The following is a 17,393-nucleotide window of genomic DNA, read 5'->3' as shown; positions in this document are numbered from 1 at the left end:
TGAAAGGAAAAGTAAATTATGAAAAACAAGGTTAATTTAAATGAGAGCCTTTTAAGAAGCTGTTGAACAAAAAGTTTCAAGACAACAATGAGTTTGTTACATGAACACTATTAGATTACCGGGAAGGAACTTCCGATGATGAAGGAAAGAAATTTCAAGTTGGAAAAGTGTTTACAAAAGTAAAGCAAAAGATGCCTTCAACTCCATAAGCTTTTGAAATAAAATTGAACCGATACTCGAGATGCACTTGATCTTCAAGTTAACCATTTGCTTGAATTTACTTTTTCCAATTTTCATGTAAACATTTGCAATGATAAACTGAAACCTGAATGTCATTAGTTATGCCATTATTGTTATCATTTCATGTCAACCAATATGATGAATTAGTTTGGAATGAATGTTGAATCGAAATTACAATTGGCACAAACCACAGAGAAAATGGTTTTCATCATTTTCTTTCCTTTTACAGTGTTTGTTGCTCCTTCCCTCAACCAACCTCACCCAAAGACTTAACATGATCGGTCACAAAAGTGTAACTAAACAGTGTAAAGTTGACGTAAAAGATGATTGAAAAGTATTTCAAATGATCATTCACAGTATCCTGTTGTCAAACCTTTTGTCATTTCATTTGTATCTTGTAATCTAATTGTTTCCATGTTTATTCATTTACAGTGCCACCTGAGAAACCTATTATTACTGATTTTAAATCAGGTGAACCCTTAACCAGTCTTATAGGACCCTTCAATGAAGGTGATAAATTGACTTTAAACTGTGAAGTTTCCGGTGGCAAGCCTCGTCCCTCATTAACATGGTGGAGGGAATCAGTGCTACTCGATGATTCCTATGAAACACTAGCTTCCGGTATCATTCGTAATACCCTTGAAATAGCAAGTCTTCAACGGCACGATTTAATGGCCGTTTTAAACTGCCAAGCATCAAATAATAACATATCTTCACCTCAAGTGTCAAGTGTCACTGTCGACTTGAATTGTAAGTATTTTCATTGGAAATCAATTTTTTTTTCATTTTTTCTTCTATTCTCATTCAACACTCAAAGTTAAATTTTAACAACTTTGATTAATTATACCAATTGAAATTGTATATTCGCCTTTTGCTATTCGGTAATGTTTTTGTTTTCTGTTGCTTTAAATTGAGCTTTATCATCATCATCATCAATCTTACCTTTTGCAGTCGATTGATTAATCATCTTTTCTCAAATTCATAGTTGAACCTCACTTATTATCATTGTTTGCTTTCCTTTCCTGATCCCAATTTACATTTTGTTGATTCATCAGTATAATTATATAGTTAAAGTTGAACTTGTTCAATATTATTGAATCTCTTTTTCTCCAGTTATCATCGCCATCATCAAATGTTCAACAGTTAACATTATCATCTTTCTCCTTATCTTCACCTGAATCTCAGTAAAAGTTCATCAATCTCACCATCTTGTTCATAATCATCACTTTAATCCTATAAGATTATGCTTACTTACCATTGATTGACTCACATTTAATTGAAAACGTATAATTATAATCACTTAGTTTCAATTGTAATAGGAAAGCTTGAAGGTGAAAGAAACTGCAAACTGAATAACTTTGATATAAAGTAGGCATTTGGTGAGAAGTCCGATCAAATTTCAATCTGAATAAATATTCATTTGAATGCGTCAGGCTCAACAACAAGTTTCATTATTAATGGTAAAAATTGAAACAAACTTGAAACACAGAAGCTGAGGGCAAAACCTAACTCAAAGTCCTACAATTAATTAGGTTAGTTTGCATGATAGAAACTATGTTACTAAAGTCGCAAGTACTGCATCTTCACTGGAATAATATTACCATTTAAAATTGATATTGAAATATTAATCCATTAATTGTAATCCTCTAATCGAACAAAAATAAACTCTTTTATATCAAGAGCAAAATTTCAAGTAACTCGATAGTTTTGTGCTTCATAAGCAATTGCAACTCCAATGATCTCTTTTGTGCAGCAAAAGATAGGCTGACAAGATCGAACTGAAAATAAAGTGAAATCGGTAACCAGCTAAGTCTTTCAGCTCTTCCGTCTTGAAATTTCTGGTTCAATTTGCTCCAAATAACATGAATGAACCATATAATCCTCAACCATCCTAGTTAGTCTACAAAATTGATCAATAAATTGAAGGAAAGATGAACTTGTATTAAGGCGTGTTTTTCATCTAAAATTAAGCCGCCCAGAAAATGGCTTTAAAGGCAACAGGAATCTGTAAATTGAACGATTAGAGGATTTTTGAAGTAAATTGAATAAAAAATAAGGAAATTGAGAAATGAAAACTAATCCGAAATGATGAAAGAGCAGAACTGATTTAAGATTGAACCACTTCTGAAACAAGATTCAATAGACAATTAGCATCGCTAAGGAACAACATTTTTGTGGTTAATTATAACTTCTAAAGTGCTGTTACTTCGAACGGATAATAAGCTTCTCTGTACAGGATTAATTGGAGCAATTTGGACTTTCGATTGCAATTTAATCGAAAGTCGATCGAGATAAATAGCTAATTTTCAAGTTTGTTGAGAGTTGTTCAGCTAATGTAAGATAAATGCGCATTTGTTTTCAGTCTCATTTGAATGCAACATAATCTTGTTGACCAAATATGTCACTTTGACCTTAAACTGTTGTCTAATGTTTTGTGTTATCTTATTAACCAATTATTAAACATTGATTGGTAATGTGAAACTGAACAATCAATGGCCATAACATTAATATCCTTTGTGAGTAAACACATTTAAGGTCAAATGTCCTTCAATAGGATATTCATTGAACGTCCATTATTCGTATTGTTGTTGCTACAAAAGCAAATATTAACATCTTAAGAACCCTCATAACCCTCATTATGCATTGAACATTCAACTGGAAATCAAGAAGAACAATAATAATTGATTTAAACTCGTCAAATGATTTAATTTTACATTGAACCATCAATCAATAGCACAACATTTCTGTACAAGTTGACTTGAAATGGATCCATTGAGCCATTACAATTAATGATAACCATTTAAAAATGAAACATTGAACTGGATAAATCAGTTTATCGATTAAACAATTTTCAAAACTAATAGTTTCATCTTTAATCTGAAAACTCTGATTATCTCTCAACCATTACATGATAATAATGGTTAAATCAAGTTGAATAGTAAAATATGATAATTGGTTGAATCAATGATTATTAGGAATGTTGGTTGAAAGAAGAAGAAGAAAAGTCTTTTTGGTTTTCCGTCTTTTCGTTGAACACAGAAGCACAAAAAGTAATGAAAATGGCCAACAATATGTTTCTTTAGTTTCATTCCCTAAAGGCACTCATCTATCTATTGATTATTATTATTAAATCCATCATGATTACCTGTGTAAAGTTGAAGGCAACTCTTCTGGTGGCCGTTACTGATACACTAGACCAAAGTATTTGCACGCAACCAGACTCAACCTTCCCGATTGACCCAGCTATTATCGAAGCTCTTCAACTTCACCCAAAGTGAAAAGTAACTTACTATTTGCTCAGCTCCAGCTAACTATTAATTAGACCATCAATTGGTTTGTCCCGTTGTTTCCAGTTGTGCTTTCCCAGGTAAAGCCAACAATAAACCAATAATAACCAATCCCATGACATTGAGTCTGATAAAGGCCACCCGAGAACCGTTTGTTTGTTTCATTGGACTTGAACTTTGTTTTTCCCTTGACTGTTTGTTTGCTTGTTATCCATGTTGATTCAGCTGAGATGAGTTCAATTTAATGATCTGTTGAAAGTCTAATATTATAAACAAAACACCCAAAAATGTTATCAGAAAGTCTTTGCCAAAAAAAAAAATGAAAATGAAAACTAATATTTCATTTTGCTTTTTCATTTTTTTTCACGAGTTTGACCTCAAAACCATGATTTATCTAATTCATTTGTTGTGGCAAAAGTGAAAAACAAATTGGATTAAATGATTAATTTTATTCATTTATTTTGTTGATTACGAGAAGCGATAAAGTTGTTACAATTTTTAACTTTACTGTTGAACAAACAGCAAGTCGCGATTGAAACATGATTTGAAATTTGATTGAATTAGCCAATTTAAATTAAGATTAATGGTTTAATTAACAGGCAACCTATTATGTGATCAATAATATTGTGTTTTTTTGTGCCTTTCAAAGTTTTCTAGTTTTAGTTGAAATAATTAACAATGTTGTATCAATCAATTAGTTGTTCATTTACAATGTTCATATTTATGTTGAACAAAGACTTTTGTTTTACTTGAAAGAAGCCAATTGAGATGTTTAAGGTGGATTCACTTTTCGCTAATGAATTTTGCTGGTTGCTACGAAATTCATAAGATGAAAGTCAAAGGGAAGGTGAACTTTTAGCTGACGGCTATTTGGAAACAAAATATGTAACAATCCATGTCAAGAAGGTAAACTTGCCGTTTACTAGGTAAGGTTAAAATTATCATTTCTCTGCCCATGAGAAGGATCGAGATGAAGATGAAGAATTGTAATCCATTTTACATTTTTCTCTTCATTTTTTCTTCTTCTCTCATCTTCTCTCTCTTCCAGTAGACGTTTCTGTCTTGATTCATGTTATTTTCAACGAAATGCTGATAACTTGTGAAGCGTCAAAAGCCAATCCCATTTTTATCATTATTATTATCACTATTATTAGCTTAACTAATATGTTGCCATTTTATCTTATTTTGTAGTTGAAAGCGCTTCAGGCTTGATGTGACTCTTAGTGAAAGTTGTTTTCACTTATTCATTGTAATCTTTTGTGTTCAACTGCAAATGACCATTCATTTGGATTAATCAAATTCAAGTCTAGTCTTGTGATTATCTTTCTATCATTTCGATATCGATATTGAAAGTCAACATAATTTGAATACTCACCATTACATGGCATTAGTCTCGCCTTGAAGAGCAACATCAACACAACCTTAATGAAATCTTAACCAAGCTTAAATGATTTCCCATTTGCTATTAACTAGTCATTTAAATTATTAACTTAGCCTCCTTTGGCTCATTTAGACCAAACCTTTATTTAATAACAATTATCATCATTTGAATAATTGTTGTAAAACAATTTTCTTGTTAGTAAATCACGCTCCTTAAGTGCAACAATTTTCAAATGCCATTATAAACATTATCATTAGCACCATCATCAACATCGTTATCACTTCAGTTTCATTTTATCAAATTTTCCTTCATTAACAAGCAATGAAAAGTTGAACGAAAATCCAGAAAATATAATTGGTTGGATTCTTGAGTAAAGTCGAAGGTTCGATCAATTGGTTTTTCGGTCGCAATTTGCTCGAATATGCAAGTGATTGAACTGATTTTCAGTTTCATTCCTGTTGTGCTATTCAATGAAACATTTTCACTCAACTTGATGAATACTTTTTTTTTCTTGGTGAATTTCAATGATTTAAATCTTATTTGGTTTCAATCTTGTCAATACTTAAAAGGAAATGTTATTTCATGTTAAAAATGAAAAAGCTCAATCGATTGTCAGTCCATTTAGACTGAAGGAACATGAATGTTTCCATTTTCATTTTGTGTATCATTGCTATTGAAATGATGTTGGTTGAGGTAATAATAGTGATAATCTTTGCTCTAATATAAATTGAAATGTTCATCTATTTATTGCTTGAGGGAAACTTTATATTGACATGGAATCAAATCATATGTGGAATTGTTATCGACAATCGATAGAGAAATCATGTATTTCCATGAATACAAAATTGAAGGCAACTTTGATTGTCATCATGTTATCATTATGAATGTAAATGTTGATAAGAAAAACAAGTAAAGAAGGAACAATTCTTTCATTTATTCCAAGTTGACATTCATTGAAATAACATGTAATATTGAACAAGAATGACGAAAATGAACAGAAATGAGATTGTTGAGAATTTTGAACAATCGAAGAAAAAAGTTTCTAAAAAAAGTCAACAATTTTAATTCTACTTGTTCAGACAACAAAACGGAAATGATTCCATTTATCCAGTCGAGATTCTTTTCAATCTTTCTCCAATTCAAATATTCTCATATAATTGAATTTCAGTTTCTTGTGTTCAATGAAAAAGGTCAGTTAATCTCAATCTGTTTAAGGAGAAACAGCAAAATCTCATCTTTTAAACTCTTGTTCATCATCAGGTTCACCTTTTCTCCAACACCATCATTCTCCATGAAAAATGTCTACAGGGCATTTCAAGTTACTCTTCACTTCTATTATAATACAGTGAAGAGAGAAAAAAAAAGAAATCCCAAGTTTCTTTTCAATATAATTCACAGGGAGTTACCATTATCATTGATTCTTATCTTTTCTCCTTTCCTTTTCTTGTGTTGCTTTTTTTGCTTCATCATCATCTTCATCTTCAGTATCTTCTGTTGAAACATCATCTTTAGTGAAGAAGAAGAAATAAAAAAAGAAAAAGAGAAAAAATTCTTTTCATTAAATTGACATTAGCAGTGAAACCGAAGTGAATGAATAAACTAAATGAAACTGATGAGAAAAAAGCGAGCAAAAAATTACAAAATGAACTTTCATTTGAGTAAAATGCTGATTATGAAGTGAAGATACAAAAACAGAAGACTTTACCAGAAAAAAATAAAAGCCAAAAGCAAACTATTTTTTATACAATCAACACATTCTTTATGATATTTTATCGAGTAAAAGAGTTTTTTGCTTCTTCTTCTATCGAATGCTCGATCTTATTTGGATTATTCATATTCAGAATCTTGTTTTCAATACATTTCATCCTCTCTTTCCTTAGGGTATTGATGCAATGGATGTTGATGTCAATGCAATGGGTATTGATTCTCTTCATTTCAAATGCTGATTTCATGCTATTTAATTGTTGACAACTTTTAATTAGATAAATACTCTGAAAGTTGTTAAGATGAAGAGTCAGAGATTCACCAGGGAAATATCACTTGGTACTCTTCGTCTCTCTTATCATCATAAACACCATAATGATGATTCTCGTCTTTCGTTGCTTTCTGTGTTACACTGGATTAACAAGTTTATCCTCTTCAACTGATCTCTAAGGAAACATTGAGTGAACATTTTTTCTGTCCTTCTTTGCAGTTTTGGGTGCAAAAAAGAGTTGAAAGTTGTTTATCATTATCATTAGTAAATTATACAGCAAGCTGAGGGAAACAATCAAGAAAGGTTTACCTTCACACTTTGGACCAAATGAGTCGCAAGGAGTAAGACGTCTAATTACAATCCATTTTTAATCCCATCTTTTGTTTTCCCTTAACATTTAATAAGGAAAGGTTAGTAAGACTAATTAGTTGCCTAAAAGTATCGTCTTGTAAAATGGCTTTATAAGCGATAAGTTGAATAACGTTGGTCTCTTAATTAAACAGATCATTCCAATTGCTTCAACAAGCAAAACCAAAACTTTTCCTTCGAAGGTTTTATTGCAAAAACAACTGATAATCGAAACGTGTTTATGGGCAAAAAGCTGATCGACCCAATATAACATCAATTATTTGGACATCAAATTTTCGAACAAAAAATGTTAGATTTTTAATCTTTTTTTGCCCTTTCCAAATTCACTAATTTTGATTGAGAGCTAATGAAGCGGTTCAAAAGAGATTCGAATTTCCGATTTTAGTTTTCGTCTAAAAAGTTGAATCGATGGAAAATTTCAACCAGATTCGATCTTTGAAAAATTCTTTACTCGAAGAGCTTTACGAAAATGTGGTTCATTTGAAAATTACCTGATTTCAACCATTATTTCTATTCCTTTGAAATCGATTTTCATTGAAAACCGGTGAAGTTATTGAATAAGAATTCAAATTTTGGGATTTTATCGATTTCATGCGATGCATCAATTCGTTGGAATTTAAATGAGATTTGAAGTGCTACGAAATGATCGAAATCGATTTTTTGTCGATTAATTTGTATTGAATTTGGTTGGTTTTTAGAGAATTTATTTGAGGAAATATTTGGCGAAAAATTTGAACATTGAATCGAATTTGCGAGTTTGCATTTTGATGTTTCTATTTAGTCTATAAGCGAAGCTTGAAGCATCTTAAAATTATTAAATGAAATGTAAACAATAAGCTGCTTTTCTAATGATCCTTATAATCTACTGAACTGAATTGAGGAACTAATTTTGAATGAACAATTGATGATCACAAAATGAGAAAAAAATGTTTCATTTTGAATTAAAATGAGCAACTCTTTCTTCAACTGAAATAGCAGGCAACATCATTTACTTGCTAATGCACTTTGTTTGACTCGTAATAATCATATTAATGGCGGTTATTACATCTTAAAGAGTAAAAAAAGAAAAGAAAAATTGATTAAAATTGAATAACATTATAAAGGAAAGTAAATAAAGTGAAGGTTATTCAGTTAATTTGAAATTAACCAACGCCCAATGAAATTCATTTTTCATTCATCAATATGATGGTGATGATAATGTAATAATGATGCCTCCAAATAATCAATAGTCTATTCATATTATCTTAACTGAACATGATGTCGAATTCATTAGTCAAGATGAACTAAAGAAGAAAAAGTTTTTTCCTTTTTCCTCGAAAACTAATGAAACGGATATTATTTAACTGTTGCTCAAAATATTCATTCCTAGAGCCTCAATTGGTGCAATTATTATTTATATTATTGTAATTTATGGCGAGTTTTCTGAATGTTTCATTATTTTCCATGGAATTGAGGGAACCAAAATTGTCTGTAAAAATGAGCTAATAATATGATAACCTGGAAAACCTAAACTAGAAAAAATTTGTTATTCATTTGTGAAGTTCCACTGTTCATCTTTTAAATTGTATTTTATCACTTTGCTTTAAATTCAGTTGAGTTCATTTAGCCTGAAAGAAAGAATCTTCTGTTCTTGGAATGTTCTTGTTCAGAATATTATTGTTAATTTCAATGTCAAATTCATTGCAAATTGTTAGTTGAAGGAATGTTTTCAATTGCGAAGAAAATGTTTCATGAAGAATAATGTTTTAGACTAAAGATAATAATTTCAATCTTTATCGACGAAAAACCAGATTCGAAAAAGAATGCAACTGATCGTTCGATTTCCGTTCGTTTTTTGGAGACCGAATTTTCTTCTGCTTAAGTTTCAGAGTGTCGAATGAATATTTGTCAACTTTCACAGTTTCTCATTTTAATGTAACATCAGGAGACGATTTGTGCATTCATGATTCTGGTTGAATCGCAAGTTCAAAAGCATGAATCTTTATTTGAATTTTTGTCCAATTTTGAAGAATTGAAATTTTCTGTCTGAATTTCAATTGGTTTCAACTTGTGAATGAAAATTTCGTTTCATTAATCATATTACTTGAAGTAAATGGTTTAACAATTGAATGTTGATGTTGATATTTTTACCTGTTTTCATCATTTTAGATAAAGTTGAAAATGAATTTCTTTTTGGCTCATTTTACTTTTCACTTTTCATCATTTTTCATGATGAACTGAATAACCTATTGAATCGTTTCTGCATTAAGATTCTTATGAAAGCGAAACTCTTCTTAAACCTTTATCCTTTTTCATTTGTTTTGTTTCAACTGACAATAAATTATCATGAAATGCTTAAAGTGAAAAATAATTGCCAGCAAATAACGTCTGGATAATAATGACTTATCAATTTTCAAGACTCTTATTTGTCTTTAACTTGAATCACAATCATTATTAGTTTTTGATGACATTTGATGCAAAAAGGCTAATGTTCAATAAGTCGAGTTCATTATTTGCAAAACTTATTTTATAATAAATTTAATGTTCTTTTTCATCATTATCATTGTTTCTCGATTCAATTTTCATTCAACTCCATTTTACGACCTTTTCGTCATTTCAATGGATACTTGCCATTGCCATTGAAGTTTATCATGTTTTTTTACTCTTTTCAGGTCAACTTATTTTTCTGATGGGTCAGTTAGCTTTACATTCCTTTACTTGCATTTGTTAATCTTGCTTGTAATCAGCATTTTGGTAAAGTTGATTGATGATTTATTGTCTTCAACTTTTGTTGTTCTTGTCATTCTCAGCAGATCCCTTTGACTTCTCAATTTCATTCAAGTTAAATTGATCGAGACATTTTTCATCATTATCATGCCTCAAGAAAACTGCAACTCAAAAGCAACATCAACACCAATAAGCGATTCCGAAGGAATCATGAACAGTGGAAATGAGAGACTGAAAGATAACAGAATATGTATTTCAACTTGTTTCAGTGTTTATCATGAATTCAACTTTGCTTCTGATGTTTCATCTGTTAACTTGATGAGTGCCAACCGTTGAATTTCAATGAGCCAATATTATAATAAGACTCGTCACTCTACTTGTAAAGCTTAGTCAAGTTACCGACATTATTCTTGTAATGCTGAATCTATTAATGTTTTGAATCCTTTTGATTAAAGATTTGTAATTGAAACCAATGATTTCTATCTGAGCATTCCTCAGCCTGATGCTATTCAGCTAGAGTAGAAGTAATAAGTTCAGATCAAAATAGCGAAACTTCATTCTTCTACCGAGATCATATAACGGCTTGGATGAAACTAAATCATTAAAAACGTTTTTCGATTCTTAAGATTCGTTTGGATTTTTTATCTCCAAGACTCTCAAAAGCTTAATTTTCTTAAAGTTACGTTTTAAAAGATTCGACTGAGTAATGAAGGTTGGTCTGATGGATAGAGATGATGAAATTTGTCCGAAATGAGCCAGAATTACGGAAAGATATTCTTCATGGGCGAATAGAAAAATGGATAAATGGATAATTCTTATGACGACGCTACCTATTCGACTTTGAAAATCATTTAAAAGCATTTTTTATGATAAATCTTTAGTTAAACTCATTAATTTTTTTCAAAAAGCGTTTTAACTGGACATTCGCTAATGTAATCTTTGTTTAAAATCCATTCATTTCTATCCTTAATCTTTTTCCACTCATCTTAATATTTTCATCCAACAGAAGTACAATTCAAAGTTCAAGAAAATTACAATTTAAGATGATAACGTGTTTAGAAGTTGCAATGATTTCGAACGGTATTTCGAGTTAGAAATTCAATTCCTTCTTGGAATGAAATTTCGAAATATCAACAGAATTGTTTTCGTTTTAATATTTTGCTCAATCCTTTTGCTCAAAGATGAATCCACAGAAAACTGCAATAAAATGGCAATAATCTGAAGGATTGAAATATCTTGGAATTGAGGATGAAAATTGAAAATGCAAGTTTCATTTTAAAGATGAACTCGGTTTGGAATTTCCATGACTGAATGCAAAAATAGAAGAAAATAGACTATTTTATCAATTTTCATTCTTTTTGTTGAGTAAAAGAAAGAAAGAAAATCTGATCAACTGATAAATAATATTTAACTGAGTTGAACATTTCGAGTTTACAGTTTTGCATCTATTTTCAGAATTTGAGGTGAAATCTCATGAGAACTTTAAAAGCGCTATTTTCAGCAGTTGAATGAAAGTTTATAAATAATCTGCAAACAAAAATATAATCATAACAAGAGTGATAATAATAAACTGTCAGATTGAGTCAATGGATTTGATGTTGCAATGGAAATGAATTGAGTGTGCATCATGATAGAACAGGGAATGATGATGAGAATGATGAACAAAATGTCACACATAAATAGGAAATCAACTACAATCAGAAAAAGTGTTTCTCGTTTTTTGTTCATCTTCACAAGCAACAAGACTAACACCATAAACATATCTTTTCACATAGAAATATCATTAATCTTTCCATTGATATTTCTCAGGAGAAAACTGAACACAGAATTTCAACTGAAACCTTCAGCACAATATCATCAATACTTATTGTAATTCAGACTCTTTACACGGAAAAGAAGAAAAAATAAAATTCCATTCCAACTCGATATTTATCAAGTTTTACTTGCAATAACTTGCAGCTTCTAATTGATTAAAAGTCTTTCAATTTATAGTGAAATATTGAGATTCATTGATAAAAGTAATCATATTAACTTATTAACAGTGCATTTTAGCTTCTGTTTGATATCAACGTTTCAAATCTAAACTGATTTACCATAATTTCATGATGAAAATGATGATTCTATTGACATTGTTAGTTTTTTTCGAATCAATTTTCTTGTTCATTCTCCTTTCAGCCTTTCAATCATGCTAAGTATGGCGATATTGAATTGAATGTCAACAGGCCAAGTTGTCTTGCATTAGGCAAAGTAATACATTAGTTAGTAAAGTAAAAGTGGTTCGAGAGTCTTGGGTGTGTCAATCACAGCTGAATTGAATTTTATGCGGAACAACAGGATAAGAAGAAAAGTTGAGGTCCATTATTACTGAAAGTATTTCTTTATTCCGAATAACCTCAGGCTTAATCGAGTCAACTTTTGTTTCATTTTGCTCACAAATGTTAATTATGAGAAGAAAGCATTTCTTTCAGATTATTAATATAATCTATTAATAGATGTAAAGATAATATTATAAGTAGACATATCAACTTTTTTTATCGAATCCCTGTCACAATTATTAATGATCATTTCTTCGCATTTCCATTGTTCCATTTGATTTGCAAAAGCATTTTCAGATTAGATTTTCAGATGAAATGTTGAAACTAAAGGTAAAAATTGAAAGTGAAATAAATTGTTGAATGAATCAATTGGCGTTGAAATTGATTAATATCAAATTGAAAGAGGTCAAAATCAATGAGAAAATTGTTCTGATTGTTGAATTTTCCATGTTTAATGGACCGTTAATCAACCGCACAGTTTAGACAATTTCATTTCAACTCTTGTCGAGTCAAATTCTTGGTTCCCATTGAATCACAAATGATTTATCACAACTTGTTTGTGATCATTTTTTGTCCATTTATTATCATTACTTTCATTAGAAACCATTATTGAATGAAGAAGCGAACTAAAAAAGTTGAAAAATATTTCAATAATGAAAAGAATGCCATTTCAATCTAATCTGATCATCTGATTATCTCATTACCATTCTCGTTGAACCTCTGATTGAAATGTAAATTGTGTTAATGATAATCAACACTGATCAATGTTAATACACTTATTATCACTTTTCCAATTGTCATTACAGAAGATTGTCAATTCAATTAACTCGAGTGGAAAAATTGTCATCAAAGACAATCTCTATTCATTCACCAATCTTAAATAATTTGCATCAACTTAATTGGAAAGAAAAACTTTTCTCTTTTTAATTTACTCCATTTACTATTATCGCCTAATGATGAGATTTCATTTTAGGATCATTAGTTTATTGTTACATTACATTGAATCAAAATTAATGCAAATGATTAATAAATAGAAATGAATGATTAATAATTGTCTCTCTAAATGGAGACGAGCTCATTACAAGACATCACTTAATCATTGCTCGTGTTTTGTTGCGCTTTCCTTCCTTCCCTTTCATTCCAATGTCGTGATCTTTTCCCTATTCAGGTCATTAGATGGGCTCACTCGATCCTCTTCTCTTCCGTTGTGACTCATCTCTCCCTCTCTCTCTCTCGATGGACAATTTTGTTTATTAGGAAATTGCTATTAGGTAACCTTGAGTTACACTGTTATTCCCTTGGTGACCCTTACAGATATTTTTCCCTCCCAGTAATGTTAACTTATTATATCTTGTAACTAATATTTTTTTCTCTTCCTCTTTATCCTCTTTTTCTTCTTCTTCTCTTCATCTCTCCTCTTCTGTTCAACTTTTACCGATAAAAGTTCAACTTTTCATTTCAGCTTTGCGTTTCTCTTGTCATCAGACAAAAAAAGGTTAATCAATAAACAAACATTTTTTTCCTCTTTTCCTTCACTTTTCTTTCTGTTACTGATTATTACCAAAGGGAAACCCAATTTTGTACTATAACTTGCTCTAAGTTGAAATAATGGGTAAACAATTTCATATTTCATGGTCAAAGACCACATCATTTACAGTTCATTTGCTGGTCACTCGAAAGTGAAATAGATCAGTAGGATTAATTTCTCTTCTTCTTCTCATTCTTGCCATTTCAACTGACTTAACTCTCTCACCAACTCACTCCAATTATCATCACCAGCATTTGATACAAGAATAAGACTGTAATTCAAACAAGATGAGGATTAGCTTTTCAACTCGTATGCTCAAGGATTTGTTTCTTTCATTGTAAACAGAACAGAAATCAAAGTTGATGCAAAATTTAGATTCATGTCAATTCCATCCCAGTCCAGTCGACTTCATAACTAAAATTAAAGAAAAGATATTCGATATTCTCCAATTTTTCTTAATTTACTCTCTAATCACTTGAATACATAACCTCGTAAAGAATCTCGAATTTCATGATAAGCATCGATTTTGTTAAAAATTGAGTTTTTAAAGTTATAGAACTATTAAATGCATAAAACCTGATGAAGCTCAACAGCAAATAAAACTCAGTTTCCAATGTCGGATGATTTGATAACATCTTTTAATTAAAACCTCTCAACTGATCACAAGCAAACCAATTATCTATTGACCCGTGAAAAGTTGCATTAAGGTCAAGGCATAACAAAATGTTTGATCCAAAACCTTTTCTGTTTCAATCAAAGTTAATTAGAATTTTTCAATTCAACCAAAATTCTGTTCTTTTCTCAAAGTTATGCAAACTTTGAATTGAAACTTTCTATCGATTTGCAAACTCGTTGATCCTATGAATAGCATTTCGAAATTGTTACAATTATTTTATCGAGAAACATTTGTTAACCCAATAAATCCATTGATAACTTTTCTTATGAAAGAGCAAAGAAAAAGTTTACTTTTTTATGTTCTCTTTTTTTTGTTTGGTAAACTTTGCTGTTACTGTTATTGATATTGATGTTATTATTGCATTGTTCACAGAACATCTTAAGAAAAAGTTCATCTGAAGAAGGTTGAGATTGATGGAACCATTGGTCTCAATCATGTTTTATGAGCCCAATGAATCTACACTTTTCTTGCTTCATAATCATCTCACAACTACATTCTGCTGATACAAGTTTTTATATGTATTTATATTTATATTTATTATCATTATTATTATCCACATCATAACATAATATTGCTCTTGAAACAAAAACATGATATCAAATAGAATCTCTTTTATACCTTTTCTCATTCTTCATAAATTTTCTCATTCACTTTCATCTTGCTGGAACATCTTAAACATCTTTTATCATCACTTCTTTTTACCATGTATTCCAAGTACCAACACACCAAAAATGTGTTTATTTTCATGACAACTTACAATATTAACTTCTCACCAGTTTTACATTAGCCAACCCTGAATAGACTAATGTTAATAGCAGCAGCAAATTATCTTTACATAAATGCATAATCTTTTTTTATTACCATTTAATTCAATTTCAAGTGAACATCTAAATCGTAAAATCTCATTCTTATTAAAATTTGATGGAAGAAAAAAGTTGACGATAAATGAAAAGTCTTGTTCAATAAACGGTGAAAACATGATGAATCAAGTGTTGCAACTGATAAGTTAACTTTTTGTTTTAATTTTCCTAAACACTGATTATTATCCAGATAATCTTGATGGCTTCAATAACTGCACTTGAAGTTGCTTTTAAAAAAAGAGCTTCGAGAAACTCGAAAGTCTACTTTTCCCTCTTTACACCTTTCAACTCACACCTAACATTCCCAATGGATTCATGGACAAACTGTTCATGTTTTCATCTTCATTTCTTTTCCTTCCTTCCTTCATCTTATCGTCTATTTCATCAACAACCATTCAACTTGCAGTTCAATTTTACTGTTATTTTTACCTTCTTCTTATTTCTTTGATTTCTCTTAACATCTTTTCCGAATAAACTTTCAATATATTTCTTGAATTTTGTCAACTTCTAGAGTTGAAAGATCGTAATCAGATCCATATTCAGTCAATAATGTTTCGATCGTCAAGTGTCGATTAAAAGATCGCATGAAAATCGCATCGTTTGCTAACATTTAGTTTTTGAGTTATTTTCAACGATAAATTGAGCCACCAAAAGAATCTGTTGATGACTATTCAATGCAATTGGAATGACTGAACATAATTAAGGTTTTACTGTTTAATATCATTGCTGAGCTTGACTGGAATTCCAGACTTGAATATATATGGAAATGATTTTGAATGGAAAATGTTTTTTTTTCTCTTCGGTTAACCAAGTTGAAGCTTGATTAACATAAATATTGTTGGACATTTCACCGAATTCCACTTTTCAAAGATATTAATAGAAAAACTTTCATTTCTTGTTCTGGATTTCAGTTTGAATACAACACCAGAAATGGTGAACTTGAACTTAATGAAAGTTCACCAAAAGATAACAATTTGAGGATAAAATATGTCACCAAATGAGGTCAATATATTTTGATTAAACTTTGCTTTCTCAGATAATATGTATTTGGAATGGAGATTGAACCATTGGAATGAAATAACAGGAAAAACAGAAGCAATTTATTGTTCTCAAAGTCTTCTTGTTAAACAAGTTGAAGCCTGTAAACTATAATCATCATTATCGTTATCATCATTGGTTTTTCATCTCTGAACAAATATACAGTTAAGAATGATCGATAAGCCTTTTCTGGATAAATTTACTTGAACCTCGAAAAGAAACTGAAAAGAAACTGAAAAGACAGAAAACGGAAAAAGTGAAAAATGTAAGCAAAGAAAGTGTTGAACAAGAAGAACCAGAAAAAGTAATCCAAAGTACACCGAAGAAAAGGATTGATTGAGAATGTGAATAAGAGAATAAAGTTAAGGGCAATAAAAGTCATGATAAAACCCTGTCCCTTCCTTTGGACATCTTCTCACTTCTAAACATTTGCCATTCACAATGGTCAAGGGAACTGTTGTGTTAACAAATAATCTGAATAATGAAGTGAATAAAAAGTTGAACTCTAATAATAGCAAACATAATACACATTATTGTTCAGATAAAGACTGTAAAGTAATAAAAACTATCCAATTTTGCTTTTAAGCCAATTGCAGGAGTAAATGAAAAATCTCAATCATTTCCATGTTATTTAAACTTTCCATTTTTTCGCTTTTCTTTTTTTTCGCCATTTCCAGTGATTCCAATTTTCTCAACTTTCCACTCATTAGATTTTCCTTTTTTTACTCTTTTCATTTACTGAATTAAAAGTTAAGGTTACACAAAATTATTAATAGCTTCATGTTTCACTTTCCATTCCATGATTAACTTGATTCTGGTTTCAATCAGTCAGATTAAATTTTCTAATCAAATTGCAGTTCTTTTCTTGCGAACATCAAAAATTGGCTTTTTTCTAGAAAAGAGCAAAAATTATGAAATTCATTTTTGCTCAGTTAAATCTATTTGCATTTTGATAAGTTCAACTGGAAATGATTCATTCAATGAGATTAATCGATTGGTGTTGCGTAAAAATATAATG

General features: G+C 30.3%; 1 protein-coding gene across 4 annotated transcripts in view; it reads left to right on the top strand.

The window, feature by feature from the left end:
- LOC149093488 (kin of IRRE-like protein 3) overlaps positions 1–17,393 on the top strand; it is a 79,062-nt gene that overhangs the window by 32,138 nt on the left and 29,531 nt on the right. For all 4 annotated transcript variants that reach the window (XM_089269294.1, XM_089269295.1, XM_089269297.1 and 1 more), the window contains exon 4: positions 673–990. In XM_089269294.1, the coding sequence (XP_089125420.1) occupies positions 673–990 (318 nt within the window). The remainder of the gene's footprint in view (positions 1–672; positions 991–17,393) is intronic.

The sequence above is a fragment of the Tetranychus urticae genome, chromosome 3 (genome assembly GCF_039701765.1).
Source record: "Tetranychus urticae isolate SD_2017Ah chromosome 3, NJAU_TeUrti_SD_1.0, whole genome shotgun sequence".
Classification (NCBI taxonomy): domain Eukaryota; kingdom Metazoa; phylum Arthropoda; class Arachnida; order Trombidiformes; family Tetranychidae; genus Tetranychus; species Tetranychus urticae.
The sequence above is the reverse complement of the archived record's forward strand: the minus strand, read 5'-3'. Positions and strand labels throughout refer to the sequence as shown.